Source organism: Myxocyprinus asiaticus, chromosome 29, assembly GCF_019703515.2.
Source record: "Myxocyprinus asiaticus isolate MX2 ecotype Aquarium Trade chromosome 29, UBuf_Myxa_2, whole genome shotgun sequence".
NCBI lineage: Eukaryota > Metazoa > Chordata > Actinopteri > Cypriniformes > Catostomidae > Myxocyprinus > Myxocyprinus asiaticus.
Genome location: NC_059372.1, coordinates 37,104,461 through 37,126,527, shown reverse-complemented (window position 1 = coordinate 37,126,527; position 22,067 = coordinate 37,104,461). Strand labels below are relative to the sequence as shown.

Sequence of the window (22,067 nt, the reverse complement as noted above, 5' to 3'; positions counted from 1 at the left end):
TAACAGGCATTTTAAAAAGTGGAAAATGTGTATAATATAGTATCTTAGTTAACGTTACTCATGACAAGGTTAGATTTCTGAGATGCGCACAAAAGAGACTGAAACAGAGTCGAGTCTGTGGCCATCCGATGAACTTACCGTTTAACATGCATTTTCATTCATAAGGTTTACACTGTAGTAAAATTGGCTTCACAGACTCATCATTGTTTTGTAATTTTTGATATGTTTATTTAAAATATTGCTTAATTCCTGTGCTCGTTGGATGATCAGTCTTCTGAATATTTTTCTATTATTCGGATGAAATTGTTATTCATTTTGTAGTCATTATTCGTGCCTTTCCGAATAAGGTATTCGGCTTCAGGCACATCCCTAGCTTCTTGCACTCTTAACGAGACATCTGTGGACCCAAGTTCACCATTACTTCTCGGATGTGACTGTGCTCCTTTATGGTTAGAATCTGAAATTTGAGCTTCTGTATAAACCATTTCCACTAAACGACAGAGTAGGATCCTGGGTATCTTCTTTCCTGGCCTTTGTCCTCCTTCAGGTTTTGATGGTGTTTGAGGGGGTGAGAACATGTCACCTCAAAAGCACAGTTTATATCTTCTGTCAGATCCAAAGAGCCAATGGTGAAATGTGGCTAAGGACTTAACCACAGGTTAAGAGACCCCCACAGTGGCCTGTGATGGATTGTCGAGTTTGCCCAGGGGGTGATTTATGAAGCTCTCCCATTGAATAGGACAAAATGCACACTTGTTTCTCTCAGCCACTGATTCAATTATTATCCACTCCGTCACTCACCAGAAGAGAAGAGAAAAGTTTAATGTGTATGATCTTAATTTCAATGAAGGACCAGAAACTCAGGAACAAGCCAATTTATACCATCCTGCAGCTGAATTCTTGATTCTGATTGGTTTACAGATGTTCCAAGGTATACATTTTCTATAAGTGCATAGCTATGTAGTAGTTCCAGGTTTGTTGACCCAACTACAGTTTCATATCACTTCACCACGTTCTCTGCGAACCAGTAATGGTGGCTTGATCTGTTTTAAGCAAGATAATAAATCTGTGGAGTAAGGAAGTACTGTAGTTCCACACATGAAAGGGTTTTAGGAACAAAAATCTGAAAAAAAATGTTTTGAGATAAACATTATTTAGACATATACATGTGGAATAATTGAGACTGGACTGTTGAAATATTGAAAATTGAGTGGTCTATTGACAGTTTTTTCCTACTTAACCCAATGGTCTTGAGGTGAACTAGTAATGGATATTGTTCATGCTTAAATCTATGATGTTGTTACTGATTTGACCAAGCTACAACTATGCAATCCCACATAATTTTGAGGAGGGTTATTTCTTCTAGATTGGTAATAAATCTAAAAAAAAACTGTGGTGCGTAGAAGCATTTGGGTCGGGTCTTCTCCTCCAGCTCTGGATCTATTTAAAGATGTCCTGGAGATGAGGCAGTCTGCGGTAGGTCCGCTGGTTTATTTATCCTGCATGGGCTCTGACTATTTTCGGGCTGACTTCACAGGGCACTAATTGCTCTCGTTTCACTGTTAGGTAACGGGAAGAGGAGGAAATGAACAATCACTCCCATGTTTGTTTGAGGGTGAGGTTGACTCTGCGACTCTCCATGTGTGTACTAGCTTGTACACAAATGGGGTTGTGTGTTAATGAAAAGACATCTTTGTGGGAAAAAAGCAGCCTTCTGTTTTTTGTTTATTTGTTTTTGTTTTTCTTTCCATTCAGCCTTTTTTATTCAAAATTTGAATTCAGGAACTGAAACAATTCATGAAAGAGTGCGTTGTTATTTTTCCACAAATTGCTTAAATTATAAATTGCTTTTAGAATGAAAATAATGTTAAGAGTTCTATTCTAGAATGTATAAGTGCAATTGACCAAATTATTGTAAATTATATTTGAAAGCATGATATTAAAAGCGTATTTCTCTGTTGGAGCTGAGTTTTTAGTGTATATGCTCCAACATGTTTAGCCGTGTTTTTTATGCAGGCAATGCGAGTTTGAATCTGGATCCTATCATTTCCTAATCCTGTTCCCTTCTCTTTGGTGCACCATTTGCTGACCTCTCTCTTCTGTGTATAAAAATGACAAAACAGGAGCAGAAAAAAAACAAGATTTGCATTTTCTTAAGGAAATACCAGTGCTTGCGAGGCAATAAAGAAGTGTTAAAGTTTTAATTGAAATTATTGGATGATTGTAAAAAAAAAGACTTGTAAACCTAAATACAATTAGTAGGAGATAGGGAGAGAGAGAGAGAGAGGGAAAGATTGATAATAATATGCAAAGTAGCTGGATAAATAGATATAAGAAAAAAAAGACCAATCACAATTCAGATTGCAAATAGATTGCAAATCACAATTATGACGATGACCGCTGTCAGTTACATTTTGAATGCTATGGTCTATCAATGTAAGACAATAGAGCCCAACAGTGCCCACCCACTTTTTCAGCCATCTTAGTTCCAGAGGTTTTTTTCCCATACATTTTTTACACTGGAATTTCATAAAATCCTTTATAAACGAGTTCTAAGTCATGAACCAAACCAACCAGCTCCAAGGTGAATCACAAAATTACAAACTTTCATTTGAAAAAAAAAAAGTGTTCGAAAATCAGACAAAAAGGTACAAACTGTATTCTTAACATTTTTAATGAGGGAATGAAAGTATTCCCACTAAGCATTGTGAATGAAGTAATTTAATTATAAACTATGGAAAGCTATAAAACTATTGAATAAAAGTATTAAAAGTAGAAACAATTTATTTTACTTTTATTGCAAAATATTCAGATATATACGAAAGTTTGAGAGTGTAGGCCAGGGGTCAGCAAACTTTTTGACATGGAGTGTCATTTTAAATTTTTAAAATTCTTGTTCATTGCTTGATAATAACTGTGAATGGTGTCTGTACGTTAAGTGGTTTGGGTTGAATGAAGTACAGAAGTTTAATGCTAAGGGAGGGCAGCATAGTGGCACAGTGTGTAGCATTGTTGCCTCACAGCAAGAAGGTTCCTGGCTCATGTCCCAGCTCACCCAGGGCCTTTCTGTGTGGAGTTTGCATGTTCTTCCCGTGTTTGTGTGGGTTTCCTCTGGGTGTTCCAGTTTTCCTCACAGTCCAAAAACATGCAAGTTAAGTGAATCAGAAACTCAAAATGACATGTAAGTGAGAGTGTGAATGTGTATTTCTGTGTATGTTAGCCCTGTGATGGACTGGCCTCCTGTCCAGGGTATTTCGGTGCTTTCAAGCTGAGACAGCTGGGATAGGCTCCAGCACTAACCGAGACCCTACACAGGACAAGAGGCTATAGAAGATGGATGGATAATGCTTAGGGCTAGGGCTTTAGAACAAACCCTATCCAGAATGTTGAGGAATGTCAATACAGTACAAGCACCATAAAACCTGTATTTCCCTAAACATTTTGCAAAAGTGAACGCTCAGTTCAGCATTTAGGCAGTGGCCTTCTTAAGATCTGGCCTCAGATCTTCAGGGTTGTTTACACACTTTTGTATCAGAGTGAATTCAGCTCTGGCAGCCTGCATCATTAAATGGCTCCAAGAGCTCTTAATACCCTCCGTTTAACTACCTAAGCTCTTCAATGAAACAGGGTGATAATGGTCATTTTATCCTGGTGGTGGTGAACGCTTTGAGCTTTATAATGTGGCAAGTTTGTAGACTGATCCCTCAGGGGGTGCTAGCAGACAAACTGCCTGGACAATCCCTCACAGCTTTGATGCTTATGGCACCACTGAAAACAACACAGCAGGACTTGCGTAGAGCAAAGAGCTGAGAAATAATATCACAATTTAGGTTCTCCTATTTATATTGCTCTCCGTACACCCCCATCAACAGTCTGTTACCCCAAGCCAGAGTCTCCCTGAGAAGTAATAGTCAAAAGTTAACAAATATATGAAACACATGGACAAATTTGGCGTAGGCGTTCTTGTAGATGGCTCCGAAGAGGAGGAGGAAAAAGCCTTCTACAAATGAGGCTCCAAATGTTGGCAGGGTATCTGGAATGGTGAGTTTAATAAAACCTCTAGCTGACGAAGTCCACAGTTTACAGAGATACGTGTGTTTGGTGGGTCGAAATCTCACCGGGGGTTCATGACCGAAATAAGAAGCAGGTGATAGTAACGTATTGCGTCTAGTAGAAGCGGGAATTCTGCTAAGACTCTTCTGTGTCAAAGTGATGGTAGACCTCAGCTCATGGTACCCCAGTGGCCTGTTTACCTGTGACTGTTTCTGCTTTCTGTGTCAGGAAAGGTCATGGAAAGGCAATGAAGAGGGAGTTTGATCTATTCAGAGCATTGGAGAATTCAAACAGACATTGGAATCTGCCACACTGATGTGCAATGTAGTGAGTGAGTGAGAGGGGTCAGGGTGTAACATACCCTCCAGACACCCTAGGACAGACAGAGGTATGTTTACACCTGAGAGTGTTACGAATTTACTTGCAGAACAGGATCACATCCGCAATACATGACTATGAACTTTTGACTTATATATATATATATATATATATATATATATATATATATATATTGTATATAACAATTAAAAGTTAACATGAAATTAAAATGGACCCTATTAACTTAATATGTGTTCCTGCTTTTATTGTGCATGATTCACTGGTGAAAAATAAAAAGTTTGTCTTTGTAATCTTAACAACTTTCCTTTTTGGCTGACGTAATGAATCCCCCTTAGTTTTTTAAGCCTTCCACCTGGCTGTTACTTTTCTCAATCCCATCAATTACTGATGGATAAAATCAAGCTTTGGATTATATGTTTTTCTCTTCGATTATCCCATTTCACTCGAATAAAATGCACGTCGGATTATGGAAGTAATATGGATTGCGAATGGAATTTCATGTTGACTTTAAAGCTGTTACTGAAAAAACTAAACTGAAATTTAGAACAGCTTCAGGGTTATTTTACATAACTGATATGTTTCTAAAATTAATTGTAGCTGTTTGTAATATTTGTTACATCATGATTTAGGTGTTAACTCTGTACGTTTGACTATTAAAAATGCAAATCATTGTTCAAAAGGACTGCAAATAGATTTATGGCCTTAAAATCAGATAACACAACACACTTCAGAACTTGAAGGCATCTTTCACACTCTCCCTCTGGTCTTGTTTCTCTCTGATTCTAAAAGGGTTTCAAGGCCAAAGCACTGGAATTGAGGCAGTCCAGTAAGCGAAAACATGTGTCTGCAGCCCTCAACTCGAGCTCAACATTAATTTGTGTTTGTGTAGAAAATTGCCCAGAGAGAAATGAAAATATATGGCCCTTGGCTTCAGGGAATGGCTGACAGCTTTAAGGTTTGAGCCGGTTGTATGATGATGTTTTAGCTGGTTGTATGATCCTTATGCTCATCTTCACTTGAACTAACCTAATGTTCAGTAATGTCAGTACATCTTGATAAAGGCACTTTCAGTGTTTTCTTTGAATTGCAGGATTTGATCTTTATCTTAGTTATTTACATGTTGGGTTTGCCAGAGAATACCTTGAAACACTTGTTAACTGTATTTGAGCAAACTATCATAAATAATGTTGTAGTAAAAATGTATATTTTTTTTTTTTTTTTTACATAAACACACAAAGTCAGAATAAACACATTGTCTTGTTAATCATGTAAATAAAACATGTCTTAACTTTTATACTTTGTTTAAAAAATTGTTTTGGAGCCATGGCCTAATAGTTTGCACACATTCTTTTTAAAATAGAGCCTTGGTGCTCATGCAGATGGTGCAAGTTTGAACCAGGCGTGCACCATCTCCTGATTCTGTTTGCTTCTTCTACCGATTATTCCCTGTCCTTTCTCAACTATCGTGACAATAAAAGTGGGGGGAAATAATTTACTATACTTGACACCAGTGTTGGGTAAGTTACTCAAAAAAGTAATTCACTACAAATTACTAATTGCTATTCTAAAATTGTAATCAGATTACTTACTTTATGGATTACTTCATTGAAAAGTAATCACATTACTAATTAAATTATTTTCTAAAACACTTTTCACAGAAAATCTTTTGTTTTTCCACTCAATGAATTCAATATGATGTCTATACTTCCTACTTGTTCATTGACTTGTCAGGGGGTGCACACCATTCGGCTGTCACAAACAGATGTTTAAATAATGCAATTTATGTTTTAAATGTATTCTACATATATAGTATTATATTATAAATATGTGTAACCCAAGTAAAGTACTTCAAAGTAATTAACTTAATTGAATGTCAGTAACTGTAATTTGATTACAACACTTTGAAATGTAATCTGCTACTCTACCTTATATACTAAAAGGAAATTAAATTACAGTTAACTAATTACTTTGAAATTAGATTACACCCAACACTGCTTGACACCTTGTTTATCTACATATTACTTAGTTAATTAGTCATCCAGATTTAATACTTAAATAAAGCTTACTTTTGCAAACGTTATGCAAATTGATTAATGCTTGTCCAACTAAAAATGTTACATAAGTAAACCCTTCTGTCATATTTCAACCCATGTTTTAGAAACATTTAAAACACGTCTGCAATATTCACACATATTAAATGTTAGTACACCTTTAAATCACCTGAAAGACTTAAACACAACTTATATCTGCAACTACTGTATGTTGAAAGGCATGCATTATTCCACTATTTTGCTATTAAAAGAGTTTAAAGGAGTTCAAAGTTGCTCATAGTTGTATATCTCATGTACCTCTTCTGAATGAAACAAAACTTTATTTGCAAGATAACTTCATTTGCGGCCTTTTACGCAAGTAACTGATGTATATCTACACTTATAAATCAATCAACAGTTAGTGTCTGTGTATATGTTCAGGAATGTGCATGCATGTGTTATTATGCATGTTAGTAAACAGAGCAGCAATCTGATGAACCTCAGCGTCCACTCCTGTTGAAACCAACAGAAACAAACAAAAACCAGTACAAAAACAGACTCATAGTGACAGACTTTTTCCGCACCCCAGGGCACTTGTTGTCCCATATGGGCGATCACCTCATAGCGGGACAGGCATTTAATACTGGCAGAATGTCCAGCAGTGCTGCTCACTTCCTGCTTTCTTAGTAGCATGTTCACACAGCTCCCACTTGTGCCTCCACTTTTTATGAGCCGTTTAATGTGAATTTAACGTGTGACCCACCTCCCATAGGAAAGAAAGATCTCAAATGACATCTTTTTAATATATCAATAATTTCTCCAAGACAGCAATGAGATTAAATTGAGAGTTTTGTATTCAGTATTCAGCTTCTCAGATTTTTCTCCCGAGAAACAGACCCCAGTAATCTCACATCAAAAGTCTCCTCTAGAGTTTCATAAGAGATCTAAACAATGTCTCAAACTGTGCTCAGATTTGCCAAAGACACCAAAGTTTTGAATCAAAAGTCAGAGATTTCAACATTTGCTCCAATATCACATCAAATTCTTGCAAGACCAAATTATCTGAGCTATGCTATCCACATTACATTTATTTAATTCTCAACCATTTCTGGAGAAGTTAGTCAAATAAAACATACTGTAACTGAGATCTCCAAGTCTCCTGAGTTATGAAAGAGTAACCACAGAGCACTAACAATTTACTGTGGGCTTGAACATATTAGTAATTCATACCAATCAACTGTTATGTTTATTAAAAATAAGTAGTAAAAATTAATATAGCATTTAAGCTATATATATGCTGTATGTAAAGCAAAAGAAAAAACAAGCAAGTAACTGCATGTTACTGTATGTACACAATGTTTTTTGCAATACACTTTTCTTAGTCGGTCTGAGTTTAGCATGGAAAAAGAATGAGCACTTCAAATAAAAGGCTACCAAAGAGCGGCACGTCCTCATCATACCAAAACACACACTTTGACATCTCAACAATGACATGCACATCAAAGCTCAGTCAATATTTACAGCAATCTACTCTCCTCCAGTGAAGAAAGAAAGCATTAGATGAGGCATTGATTTTCAAGGATTTCTTCTGCAAAGACTCAACATATGATTAAACTTTATGGAAAAAGCATATCAAAAATACTGCATTGAAAATTTGCAAGATACACAAAAGAACTTTACCAACACAGGGTTGGCTTGATTTTTCAATGAACAATTTATATACAAAGCTTCACTAGTAGTATTCTGTTTTAAGTTTTTGGGTCAGTATAGACAAGGGGTTTTTAACCTGTACAGACCCAGGAACCCCCTCATTAAACATGTAGACTTAATGAGTAAATACATAACAACTTTCAAGAACAGTAACTCCAAGTTTAATGCAAGAACATTACTACATTATACAATTCTTCACAGATCATTAGTTAGGAAGTTATATAAAAAAGTTACAAATGTCAAGTTGTGTGTTATGTATCTTCTCTGTGGGCCCCCGGGAATACATTCAGGGACCCCAGAGGTCCATGGACCCAGTGTTGAAAACCCTAGGTAAAAACCATCAAGAATGCACTTATTTATATTATTGAAACAAGCTCTTTAACAAATTTAGAAAATGGACAACTAGTTTAAAAATTAAACTCTGATGTTATGCGATAGATTGCACATATTGCACATGACAATAAAACTCCCTACAACATTGGCAATATAAAAAAGAGATCTAATATCGTGCACTTGGAAATGTCCAGAGACACTGCTCAATAAATTTCAATATGTTTGAAAGGTTGGGATACATGTGTTTGCAATCCAATTCCCAACCTACGCTTCCTCCAAAGCCTGAAACACAACTCTCTTCAGTTATTGATTCACGTGAGCTGTGCAACATTTTATGAGTGAACATTTGAGTCCTCCTTTGCGTCATCATTCACAATCAGGGGACATATGGCATGCCTTAGCGATTAGCATGGACTTAAACCCAATAGGCTTCCAGCTGACATGAAGAAACCCAATACTGTACGGAGCGCCCCACTGCATCACTCTACACACACGTTCCCATCAGATACCGATGCACTGAGAACTGTCACAAGACACATGGGAAACAAGCATTTCTTTTTTTCATGTTCAGTACGGTTCACTCACGCTGCAAGTGTCCCTTTTGGGTCAAAATAGTTGTGCAAATTTAAGTGGAGTTTGGATAACAACCGCGATTGAATGTGCAAGTCGGCACAGATCACTCAATATGGATCACGTGCATTTTATACACTCTAGAATTTACCAGTGACAGATTCAGTTATTACTCTTGAGCATGTTCTTTCTAATAAATACCTCATTTGGGCATCAATCTACAACAATCTTATGGTGTCTCTTGGAGGTTTTTCATGTAATCAATCAAGACATCTCTCGAAAAGAACTTGCAACCGCTTATTTGCTCAAAAAAGTCTCAGAAGACAAGAAAAAGAAAAACAGGTGACAATCAAAGATCAAGCCAGAAGGTTATACTGAGTTGGGTGTAAAACAATCTTAAGGTGTCTTCATGAAAGTATCTAATTTAATCAAACAAAACATCTCCCAAGAAGAACTTGCAATAGCTCATTGTCTTGGAAGACAAGAAAAAGATCAGGGAGGAAGGGTATACTCATTTCGGCATAAAATAACAATCTTTTGGTGTACATTCGAAAATATTTCATATAATTAATAAAAACATCTCACAGAAAGAACTTGCAACATCTTATTTGCTCAGAACAGTCACAGAAGACAAGAAAAAGAAAAGCAGGCGATAAACAAAGATCAAGGAGGAAGTACTCACAGGTAGGATGTCAAAGGACTTAGGTCACTAGGCACAGCAGATAGTCCTTGTTCGGAGCAGTCCACGAGGAGAAGGATGCCATCCTCTTCGCACTGGCATGCAGACGGGCACTGTTTAATGGGTACAGCAGCACCTGGCAGCCCGTGAGAATGGGCACACAAGACGGCGTGCAGGATCAGTAACACCACCAACATGACAATGACTCCAACTTTTGGTGATTGTGGATGTGCTGTATATCTGCAGATATGGGCCAGTCTCTCTGCGGTCTCACTCAGTTATAACTCTGTCTGTCTATGTGTATCTGTCTATTTGCTCTCAGCTTTCTGAAATGTTATCCTGAGCCTTGTCTCTGTAGATTTATTCTGTCACTTCAATCTCCCATGGGTGAATGAGTCAGTGAGGGGCTTGCACAGGTCTTCTCTCTCTCTCTCACACACATCTCATCTCACTTAGGAGACATTCACCTATTGTAGTGGAAGCTTGCAGGCCTCCTGTGATTGGCCAGAGCTTTTGGAGGGCGGAGCCGCTGGGATCAGCACTCCTCCTCCTTTTTCTTGCGCGCTCTTTCTGCCTGAGGCAGCTGGAGTGGATGGTTAGAAGCAAGCAAGGGAGCCAAACTATGAGAGGGGGAACTGTAGACTCTATAGACTCGGACTGTATAGAAATTTATCCTCTAAAACAAGTCAGTGTCTTCCCATCATACCTTAAAATGCACCACAATCCTTCCCTCAAGATTAGTTCACTACAGCTGCTGAAACAGAGATCCAGTCTGGAGGATTTGTGGAAAGTTCCCCTAGATCCTGCTATATGAATTTAGATGGCAAGCCCTGACCACTTTTCCTGCTGTTACTCCCCATTTAAATCATATGTGAATATCGTTGCGCTCCATTTCTCTTGGAGCAATGCTTACATGGTGTTTTATAACTCAAACAACAATAATTGAGTTAAGCTGTGGGCAGCCCAGTGCTCAGCCAAACAAACTACAGATTTACTACTTCGCCGTCCCAGCTTGTACAGCGGGGTGTCTCTTTACCATAAGCAGCATGAATGTCCAAAACATTTGCATGGCTTGTTTGGTGTATTTTCACATTAGATCGTGGTCGGAAAAGTTGATGAATAGCACAGTTTGTTAAATTGGGAAATAATACAATGGAATTTTCCAGATCACTAGATGATAAATGCTATTTGTTTATGTCTTGAAGGATTATGGTAACTTCTGATTGATCACCATCAAGGGTCCTGACAGAGTTTTACCTTTATCATTTCTAAAAACACTATAGCGGTGTACTTTTCCATAACAAATAAGTTTCCTTTTTCCAGGAAAGCTGTGTACGTTTTCCCTTTGAGTTTGCGTGCAAGATGTTACTCCAAATGTCTGTAAAACTCTTTAAGTACTGTCACCATGGTTGTGTTATCATGCATATGATGTTATATTTTGTGTTAAGGACTAACTAACTATAAGTATCAATACAATTAACTTCTCTATTTTAATTTTTTATTTTTTTTATTGTAGCTATTCCGGCAACAAGCTACTTTTCAACCCACTTTCATGACAAGTCGTAATAATAGTCAGAGATGGCAAAATCGTAAGAAATCATCCAAGTTGGCTCATATAAAAAATATACTACCTTTACTCATAAACAATGTTATTAAAATTTTTCCTAATTTTAACCCCTAACCCAAACCTAACCATAAAGTCTAAACCCTTACCCAAACCCTAAACCTGTGTGTGTGTGTGTGTGTGTGTGTGTGTGTGTGTGTGTGTGTGTGTATTTTTCAGCAGTTTTTTAGGCTGACAGTCTCTGAATTTATCATAATCTATATCATTAAAAAAAATAAAGTTTTCTTTAAAACATTTTTTTTTTTTTTTTTGTAGTTATAATACTTTAATTTTAGGCATGCCACTGAGACAGGAAATCTTTAAAAACACCTTCAGAGTTGAAAGGGTTAAAGAGGTTAAAAAATAATATAGTTGTTTTTGGTCAATATTTTGTGGTCACTACATAATTTCCGTTCTTACATTTGTGTTATTTCATAGGGCTTATGACTTCACTACTATTTTATAATGTGTAAAACAGTAATAATGAAGAACAAGTAGGTGTGTCCAAACTTTAGACTGGTAGTGTATGTAGTATATTTTGTGTTTTTCTGTAGAGCGTGAATGAAATCTGCTCTCACTATTTCTCTAAAAAGCAAAACTGAAAGAGCTAACGATTCTGAAAGGATCTGTCGCTGAAAAGCAGGGATTTGCGAACAATGTGGCAGCGGCAAAGGAGAAGTTGAAAGTTAGACGTGCTGTCACCAAACACAGCTCTGCAAACAGTTCCCACCTCTGGGCACCTGCTCGCTGAGTCGGAGGCCAAAACAGGGTTGGGTTACCTATACGGCTGGAGCAACAGGGACTGCTGGAAGATTTGCCCCATCCCCTGCCCCCTCATGATCAAAGGCCTACACTCCCCTTTCAATCTCATACCTCCACAGCACACACACACACTCTATCCAAGCATCGGCAATCTTTTAAGGCACAAAAGGGAAGCAGTTACCTGGCTCTCACCTGTCTGAATCTGCCACAGGTTATTCGAGCTCTGTCAAGCGCGGAAGTCCATTTAGCGGCTGCCTGATGAGAGGGAGAAACTGGAGACCTGGTTCTACCCACTTACCGAGGCTGGGAACAGACAAGTAAGGGTGAACGCAATCATATCTGGCTGCTATGACCACCTGCTTAGTTCACTTGAGGGGAACATCTCAGAACAAAAGCATCTTGCTCTGGTTGTGCAGGACGTTGGTCAAAATTTGTTGTTTTTAAATGGGCTCTGTAAAAAATATTGACTCCCTAAAGGAAAAAGGAGGTTTGTGCTTTCAGATCTCAAGAGACTTAATGGATAACTCAGATATGTTTATGTATCAACTTTTTCTCAGATGTTTTTCCTGAAATACCTATGAAGAAATAAAAATAGACACAAATGAGACAATTGTTGATATATATTAAAGGTAGACTCAGTAATTTTTTCCTCATTAAAAAAGTTTAACTCCTAAAGACATGAACTGTAATTTTGCAATATCTGTAGGAAATCATGACCACTCACATTAAAATGAAGACTCCAGCAATATCAGTAACCTTATAAAAGCTGTTTTATTTTACACTGAGAGGGTCTGCGCGTGGGGGCTGCCATGTTAGAATCACATGACCAGCCATATACTAATCTCAGTAACCATCCTGTTATTTGACACTTTTACTCATTGATTAAAGTAATCATGGCTGACATGGCTTACTAAAATTCTACAATGGCATCTGAAACTGAAAACTATTGATTTTAAATGATGCTGCATCCAAGCCGCTAGATGTCAGTGTAAGTCCAAGATAACACAAAGACAAAAGTTACTGAGTGCACCTTTAAAAATAATAGAAATTTTACATATTCTGAAGAAAATGTCGGTGGTGCTTACCTGTGCAAAACTGCCTGTCATAATGTTAAGTTGGCATAAGAACTTTTCTAGTATTTCTTAATCCATTACTAGGGTGTATACAACAAGGAATGGTTACTATGATGTTGCTAGGGTGATAATCTTACAATCAGAAAAGAAATAGCACTCCTCTTCTTAAAAAGCCACTTGATTTGAGGTATCATTTATGTCTGTAGTACAAAAATTCAGAACAAGCTTAATAATTAGGGTTAGAGTTAGGTTAGGGATTTTGAAAAAGCCTAACTGTGAATTACTATTGATCACATCAAGGTTTTTTTTTTTTTTTTTTTTAACACCACTAATTAATTAATGTGAAAACCAGAGATAACCTGGTTTTAATCAGAATTTAATCAGAAATGATTGAGTTCATATTGAAATGTTTGACTTTTGCAGGTATTCTGGCAAATCTGAGCACAATTTGTGAAATTATTGAGATCTTTTCTGAACCTCTTGTGGAGACGTGAGATTGACTTTTTCTCTGGAGAAAAATCTGAACAGCAGGAGACTAATGCAAAATTCTCCAATTGCTCTTAATTTAATGTCAATGACTGCATTTACTTGCATGATCTTACATGATCTGATCCAATTTTGCTTAGTAAGGCGACAATGTATGGTTTTCCATTATTGGGATAAGGGCATAAACAGGGCAGAAAAAAAAAAAACTAAACAAAAAAAAACATCATAATGAGCTGATTTTTGGTAGTTATCAGCATATTGGTGTGCATGTAAACACACTCATTGTTGCCTAGGAGAAACGCTTGAGATAGTAGAGAGATCTCATTTTTCTTTTCCCTTATTCTTGACACTCATTTGTCTATTTGCTCTCGTAGATTTGGAATGTTGTAACATGAAGTTATTTAACTTTGAAACCTGCACGACGGGACCATGTTCCTAAATGTTTACCACAAAGAGAACGAGCTGAATTCATTCTGGCACACGTGTGAGGATCACGTTGACAGTATAAAATACAGTCAGCTAGTATTCATGATAACGCATACACGAGTCAGAGCCTGCAGGATCAGAGGAAAGAAAGGATCTTATTTTTTATTCTATTTTAAGTCTTGCCATTGGCACTCCAATTATAGAAGCTAAGGTAAGGAGGGGAAATTAAATTGCAATAAATAAGGATGATAAATTATCGATTGTCTCAATTTTGATTGCTTCAATTATTTCCAGGCAAGGACTTGCATGACTTGCATAGGGAAAGTCAAACAGGTTAAAGGGTTATAATCTGAATTCGTCCAGTTAGTAGGGATGGAAAGGATTTCTAAGATTGGGAATCTCTGTATCACATTCAGAACACACAGGGAAATATTATGAACAAATCCTTCTGAGATGTTTATGTTGTGCAAGCATGGTTTTGTGGGAGAATCACATTCTTAAAAATAGTAGTGGCTTCAGAACGAAACAAAAGCCTACTTTTTAGGGATGTAATAGAAGTTCAGTTTTAATCTCATTTGTTATAATGTTCATTCAAACCAATCAGGTGATTATACAACTAAATAATCTTGGGTGGAAGCTCAGTGCATAACATTGAGCATAGGCTGTTCAGAATAGCATGCTACCATTCTGCAATGACTATTTGTGCAGCATTCAGTATGAACCTGCATACTGTGCACAGAAGTAATGTAATGAAAAAGATAGCAAAGTAATTAACCAGAAGTAATTACTGCAAGTGATTATCGCTAATAATGCAAACATTTTACATATCTTTTTTTTTTTTTTTTTTTAAATAGCATTCAATCTGAGCGTGGTATACATACAGTAGCAAGAAACAATTATGTGAACCCTTTGGAATTATCTAGTTTTCTGCATTAATTGGTCAAAAAATGTGATCTCATCTTCATCAAAATCACAAGTATAGACAAAGAGCAATGTACATAAGCTAACAACACACAAACAATTATAATCTTTCATGTCTTTATTGAACACATCCTATTAAACATTCACAGTGCTGTGGAAAATGTAAGTGAACCCTAGGATTTAATAACTGACCGATCCTTCTTTAGCAGCGATAACCTCAACCAAGCATTTCTGCTTCATTTTTCCCTCAATAATGGCAAGCAGTCCAGGCCTCGAAGCAGCAAAGCAGCCCCAAATTATGATGCTCCCTCCACCATACTTCACCACTGGGATGATTTTTTCATGTTGCCCTTTTTACACCATATGTATTGCTGTGTGTTCTTCCCAAACAATTCACCCTTAGTTTTATCAGTCCACAAAACATTTTCCCAGTAGTGCTATGGAGTTCCAAGGTGGTCTTAAGCAAACTTCAGGTGCAGCAATGGTTTTGTTGGAAAACAGCTGCTTCCTTCGTGTTGTCCTGCCATGGACACCATGCCTGTTTAATGTTCCCTTTCAATTTCAGTTCACTTGACACTGTGGTAAATGCTTTTAGGGAATTCCTTCTCCAACAACCTAATAGAAGCCCTTGTATAATAACGCCAATCCTGTGATTGGCAATGGTGTTTGAGCCCCACGCCTATAGCCGCCCAGTTGGCCTATATAAGTGGGCACTCAATCAACATTTCTTCAGAATTTTCTTCAAGACCGATATCGTCTCGTCTTGACTATGACTACATCTCATCTTGAAAAGCCCACTTCGCCATCGACATACACCCTTCAGCAGATGGGACTTCCCTGCAGATGCAACAGGATGATTCATTGCCTGACTCTCTGCCCCCTGCAGTGTTCCGGCAAAGATTTTCTCCGTTCCGCAGGCAACAGGTTCTTCACTGCAGACAACAGAGCCTTCACTGCAGACAACAGAGCCTTAGTGAGACTCCTACCCATTTCCTGCAGTGTTCTGGCAGGAGCTTTATCCTTTATATATAAATCCATCCACGGGATGTTAAAAGTTCTAAAAACAGCTGCTTGCGTGTACACAGCTCTCATGGAGACAGCTTGAGTCTCCAGACGCTGCACTTGGGGGTCGGTTCCGCCTCCTGTGCCTTTCCATCCACCTCCTCTGTGTTAAGTTTTGAGGGACCACATGAGGAGGCACGGCAGGGCCGTGAGGTAGAGATGAAATATCCAAGGAGGATCTCATGCCGGAGCGAGGGTGAGGAACATGCACAGGCCACTGACAGCAGTCGTCAGCAGACTGCGGCCCAGAAAACTTCAAAAAAATGTCCAGAGGTCCACACAGAGCTCACAAAGACCAGCCGCATGCCCTAGTCATCTTATGTCCAAATCAGAGGAGCTGCGATTCTAATGAAAGTGGACTATGCAGAGGAGAAGGGATATTTGAAGTTTCCCCCTATTGAAGAGGTGGTTGCAGCCCATCTATGCCCAACTACCACTATGGGATGGAAGTCCCACTCCACCCACCCCTCCAAGCCATTTAAACTGACATCCGCACTGGCTGGATGAGCTTATACGGCAGTGGGCCAGGCTGGCTCTGCACTTCATAGCATGGCAGTGCTTCAAGTCTTCCAGGCCAAGCTTCTCAAAGATATAGATGAGCAAGGCCCAAACCCTGAGGTGTTTAAGGAGCTCCACACTGCCACAGACCTGCCGCTGCGTGCTACAAAATTCACTGCGCAGGCCATCGGAAAAGCGATGAGTAATCTGGTGGTTTTGGACCGGCATGTCTGGCTAACCCTCACGGAGATGATCCGGTGTCACCTGACGGCCTTTTCGTCAGTGCTGTGGGAGGCTTCTCTGAGCACTTCATCACAGCGCAAAAGCAGTAAAAAGCAATGAAGCACTTTTTGCCTAAAAGAAGTGCTTCTTCTCATCCACCCCGCTCCTGCTCTGCTTCGAGCCAGCGCCCGGCGAAGAACCCAATTCCCGGCACCTCTGCGCCATCAAGAGCTGCCACTGAGCCATCGATGAGACCACGTAAACCGTGGCCCAAGCGAAAGCCTCACCCGCCTCAATGCGAATCATGCGCCGAAGGAAAAAACCTCCCGGGCAGCAGGCGCTTTCCTGACGGGCTCCATGCCTTGAAGAGAAATCTGGAGCCCACTGTTCTTCTCTGCCCAGATCAGAAGAAATCCCGGTTCGACACACACACTGTTCCACTCCCCCTCCCTGCCGAAGTTCATTGGGACTGGGATGTTATGCAAAATGTCGCTTCTGTGTGTTGTGTACAAATAAAAAATGCTTTCAAAAAGAAAAGAGAAAAGCACTTGTTGCAGCTGCACAAGACTCACATACAGTACATTCTTAAAGAAAGGGATATATTTATCTTCACGCTTCTCAAACCCCACACACTATGCACAACCACTTCCCTATGGCGAGCAACGCTTTATCGCCTATATTGAGTGAACCGATGCACCCGCTCTCATTACGCAGACACGTGGTGAGCTCTAAAGTGTGTGTCAGATTGGCTGCAAAAAAATTATCAAACACAGATATACGGTCCAGTTTGCATGCTGGCCACCTCGCTTCAATGGCATTCTACCATCCATGGTTCCGTCACGAGACGCGCCGCTGTTACAATCTCCTCGCAAAAAAACGTGATACGTGATGCCCACAAAGGGTTTTACAGCCGCTATTTTCTTGTTCCAAAAAAAGACGGCAGGCTTTGACCCATTTTAGATCTGAGATGCTTGAATTGCATGTTTGCAATCTGCTGTTCAAAATGTTAACTCAGAAAAAGATTTTATCACACATCCACCCACAGAACTGGTTTGGGTCAATAGATTTAAAGGATGTGTACTTTCATGTTTAAATTGTACCAAATCACAGACTGTTCTTGAGATACATGTTCAAAGGAACTGCATATAAATTCAAAGTCCTCCCCTTTTGGGCACTCTTTGGCTCCCCACACATTCACAAAATGTGTCAATGCAGCACTTGCCCCTTTGAAGATGAGTGGTGTGTGCATTCTAAATTACCTCGACGATTGGCTATTAATAGCCAATCAAAGGCTCTGTTATGCGAGCACAGAGACTTGATACTTCACCATTTGAACAGCCTAGGTCTCAATGTCAGCTGGGCGAAAAGCACACGTTCTCCCAACCAACAGATCTCCTTTTAGGGAATCTGACTCGACTCTGTGAGCATGTGCGTGCAGCTCACGAGCGAGTGCATTCTGACCATTCATTAGTGTCTGTCTCAGTTCAAACTGGGAAAGCATTTCCACTGAAGTCATTTCAGAGAATGCTGGGTTTTATGACGGCAGCATCCGCCATCATACCGTTAGTTCTTTTACACATGAGACCTCTCCAGTGCTGGCTCAAACGTCACGTACCACGGCACGCATGGCGCCAAGGGCATGTGACTCACCACTGTCTGGCTGCTCTAGCACCATTGACAGCTCAAACATTTTATCAGCAGGGTATTATGCTGGGTCAGGTTTTCAGGTGAAAAGTGGTGGCCACAGATGCATCCAACACAGGCTGGACGCCCAGCTTTCGGCACCTGGACAGATGCGAAAAGGGCATGGCACATAAACTGCCTGAAACTGTCTTTGCCGTGAAGGCTTTTTATTCCGACATAGCGAACCATCACATTCTGATCCGGTTGGACAACATGTCAGTAGTGGCGTACATAAATCGCCAGGGCAGAACTCGATCACTTCCAATGATGAGCCTGGCAAAACTCCTCCTCATGTGGAGCGAGCACCATCTCCTTTCCCTGCGAAAGACATATATCCCTGGCCGCTTGAACTGTGGAGCGGACATGCTGTCGCGCCAAGGACCGATGGCGGGGGAATGGAGAATTCATCCTTATACGGTTCTGAGGATTTGGGAAGTATTCAGCAAAGTGGAAATCGACCTATTCGCCTTCATGAAGACCACCCTAGATGGCCCTCCATGGGAAATACTGCTGTAGAGGGATCTCCTATCTCAAGTGCAGGGCACGATTTTACATCCCCAGCCGGAGCTGTGGAACCTACATGTCTGGCCCATGAATGGAGCACAGCGAACAAGCCAGAATTGGCTCAGTCGGTAATAAACACCATTTTGCAGGCTAGAGCACTGTCCAAAAAACGCTTCTATGCACTAAAATGGCACGTGTTTGCAGATTGGTGCTCCTCATGATGGCGCCGCAGATGGCTGCCTCGGTGTGGAGCTGCTCAGTTCTTTTGTTGTTTTTGTTTGTTTGTCCTGTGTTTAGTAATCTTTTTTCCGTCAGTTTTAACAGAGACTAACTGCTGAACATTCGACAGCATGTACCAGACAATCTTTTCCCAGTTTTTGAATATTCAGATGTTTTGCTACACATTTTAGTTGGAGGCGCAGCTCTGCTGTTCAAGAGACACAGGTGAGGGAGACGAGCCGGTGCGCTGATCAAACTCCGTCGGCACGGATTTCGAACAGCGCTGCTGAGTATTCACTTAGCGAATCTCCGCTCTCTTCCTAACAAAGAGGACGAACTACATCTCCTCACCTGCAGAAACAAGGACTTTTCAACCTCTGCTGCCTTGTGCTTCACAGAGACCTGGCTGAGTGAAGCCATTCCGGACAGCGCCTTACATCTGCTGGGCTTCCAGCTGTTTAGAGCGGATCACATCGCGGCATTAACGGGGAAAATGAGAGGCGGTGGAACATGCTTTTATATAAATTAAAGTTGGTGTACAGATGTAACAACTTTGAAGAGGATGTGCTGTCCTAATTTGGAAGTGCTCTTTATTAACTGTAAGCCTTTCTACTCGCAGCGGGAGTTTTCCTCGTTTATTCTGGTGAGTGTGTATATCGCGCCAAACGTGTGTTTGAACACAGCGCTGCAACAGCTGGCTGATCAAATCACAGACACAGAACAACAATACCCGGACTCAGTTATTATTGTTGTTGGGGATTTTAACAAAGCAAATCTCACACATGAACTGCCCAAATACAAACAGCACATCACATGCCCCACCAGAGACAGGAACATACTGAATCATTGTTACACAACAATAAAGGATGCATATCGCTCTGTTCCTAGAGCATCTTTGGGACTCTCTGATCACTGTCTGGTTCATCTTCCTCCAACCTACAGGCAGAAATTAAAATCAACCGAGCCAGTAGTAAGGACTGTAAAGAGGTGGACCAATGAAGCAGAGCGGGAACTACAAGCCTGCTTTGACTGCACTGATTGGAGTGTTTCTGAGGCTGCAGCAACAGACCTGGACGAGCTCACAGATACTGTTACATCATATATCAGTTTCTGTGAGGATATGTGCATTCCTACTAGGACTTATTTAAAGTTCAACAATGACAAACCGTGGTTTACAGCAGAGCTCAGGCAGCTTCGTCAGGCCAAAGAGGATGCTTACAGGGGTGGGGATAAAGTCTTGTACAATCAGGCCAGGAACACACTGAACAGGGAAATCAAAGTGGCTAAAAGAGAAGCTGAAAAACAAGTTTTCAGCTAATGACCATGCATCAGTGTGGAGTGGCATGAAACAACTCATAAATTACAGGACTCCTACCCCCAACCCTGTTGGGAACCAACAACTGGCTGATGACCTGAATGTGTTCTACTGCAGATTTGAAAGGCCCATTCTCACACCCCACACCCACTCTGACCTTCACTTCACACAAACACCAACACCACCTGCAACCCCCCTCCTCCCCCCTCCTGCTACTCAACCTGCACTTAAGATCTGTGAAGATGATGTGTGCAGTGTCTTTCGGAAACAAAAGACGAGGAAGTCTTCAGGCCCAGATGGCGTCTCACCAGCGTGTCTTCGATCCTGTGCTAACCAGCTGGCTCCCATCTTCACACAGATCTTCAACAGATCACTGGAGCAGTGTGAGGTCCCATGCAGTCCTATGTTGACTGCATCATCCACAGACCTGTTTGCTCGATAAGCAAATTGAAGGGGATCTAGAAAGGGTCCAGTGATGTTCTTCAGGTGGGCCAACAGCAGTCTCTCAAATGATTTCATGACCACAGACGTCAGGGCGACAGGTCTGTAGTCATTAAGTCCTGTGATTTTTGGAATATCTTGCAACATCTGGACAGACCAGGGACATATGCAAGGATCCTTTTAGTGGACTTCAGTTTGGCTTTCAACACCATCATCCCAGCTATACTCCAGAATAAATTACACCAACTCTCTGTTCCCATGTATATCTGTCTTTCTGATGGACAGGCAGCAGCTTGTGAGACAGGGGAAACTCACTTCTAGCACCTTTACAATCAGCACTGGTGCGCCCCAGGGATGTGTTCTCTCCCCACTACTCTTCTCCCTCTACACCAATGGCTGCATTGCCAAGGACCCCTCTGTCAAGCTCCTGAAGTTTGCAGACGACACCACTGTCATCGGCCTCATACGAGATGATGATGAGTCTGCATACAGAAGGGAGATTGAACAGCTGGCTGTCTGGTGCAGTCAAAACAACCTTGAGCTGAACCCGCTCAAAATGGTGGAGATCATTGTGGACTTTAGGAGAAACACCCCAACACTGACCCCCCTCACCATTCTAAACAGCACTGTGGCAGCAGTGGAGCCATTCAGGTTCCTGGGCTCTACCATCTCACAGGACCTGAAGTGGGAGACCCACATTGACTCCATTGTTAAAAAGGCCCAGCAGAGGTTGTATTTCCTTCGCCAGGTGCTGCTGATACAGTTTTACTCAGCAGTCATTGAGTCTGTCCTCTACATTTCAATAACTGTCTGTTTTGGTTCAGCTACGAAATCAGACATCTGAAGACTACAAAGGACAGTTTGGACTGCTGAGAGGATTATTGGTCCCCCCCCCCCTTCAAGAACTATACACTTCCAGAGTGCAGAAAAAGGCTGGAAAAATCACTCTGGACCCCACTCATCCTGCCCACTACCTTTTCGAACTGTTGCCTTCTGGCCGACGCTTCAGAGCTCTGAGCACCAGAACTGTCAGGCACAGGAACAGTTTTTTTCCCTCAGGCTATCATCTCATGAACTGTTATATTGCCCCATTGAGCAATAACTGTGTGCAATACACAGTTTAGTCTTTCTAATATTT

At 40.4% G+C, this 22,067-nt stretch overlaps 1 protein-coding gene across 1 annotated transcript in view; it reads right to left on the bottom strand.

Moving 5' to 3' along the window:
* Positions 1–10,020, bottom strand: part of LOC127419718 (leucine-rich repeat-containing G-protein coupled receptor 6-like) — a 118,866-nt gene extending 108,846 nt beyond the window's left edge. Inside the window, exon 1 of the mRNA XM_051661369.1 lies at positions 9,718–10,020. Coding sequence (XP_051517329.1) covers positions 9,718–9,911 — 194 coding nt within the window. The 5' untranslated portion in view covers positions 9,912–10,020. The remainder of the gene's footprint in view (positions 1–9,717) is intronic.
* Positions 10,021–22,067: the final 12,047 nt, after the last annotated feature.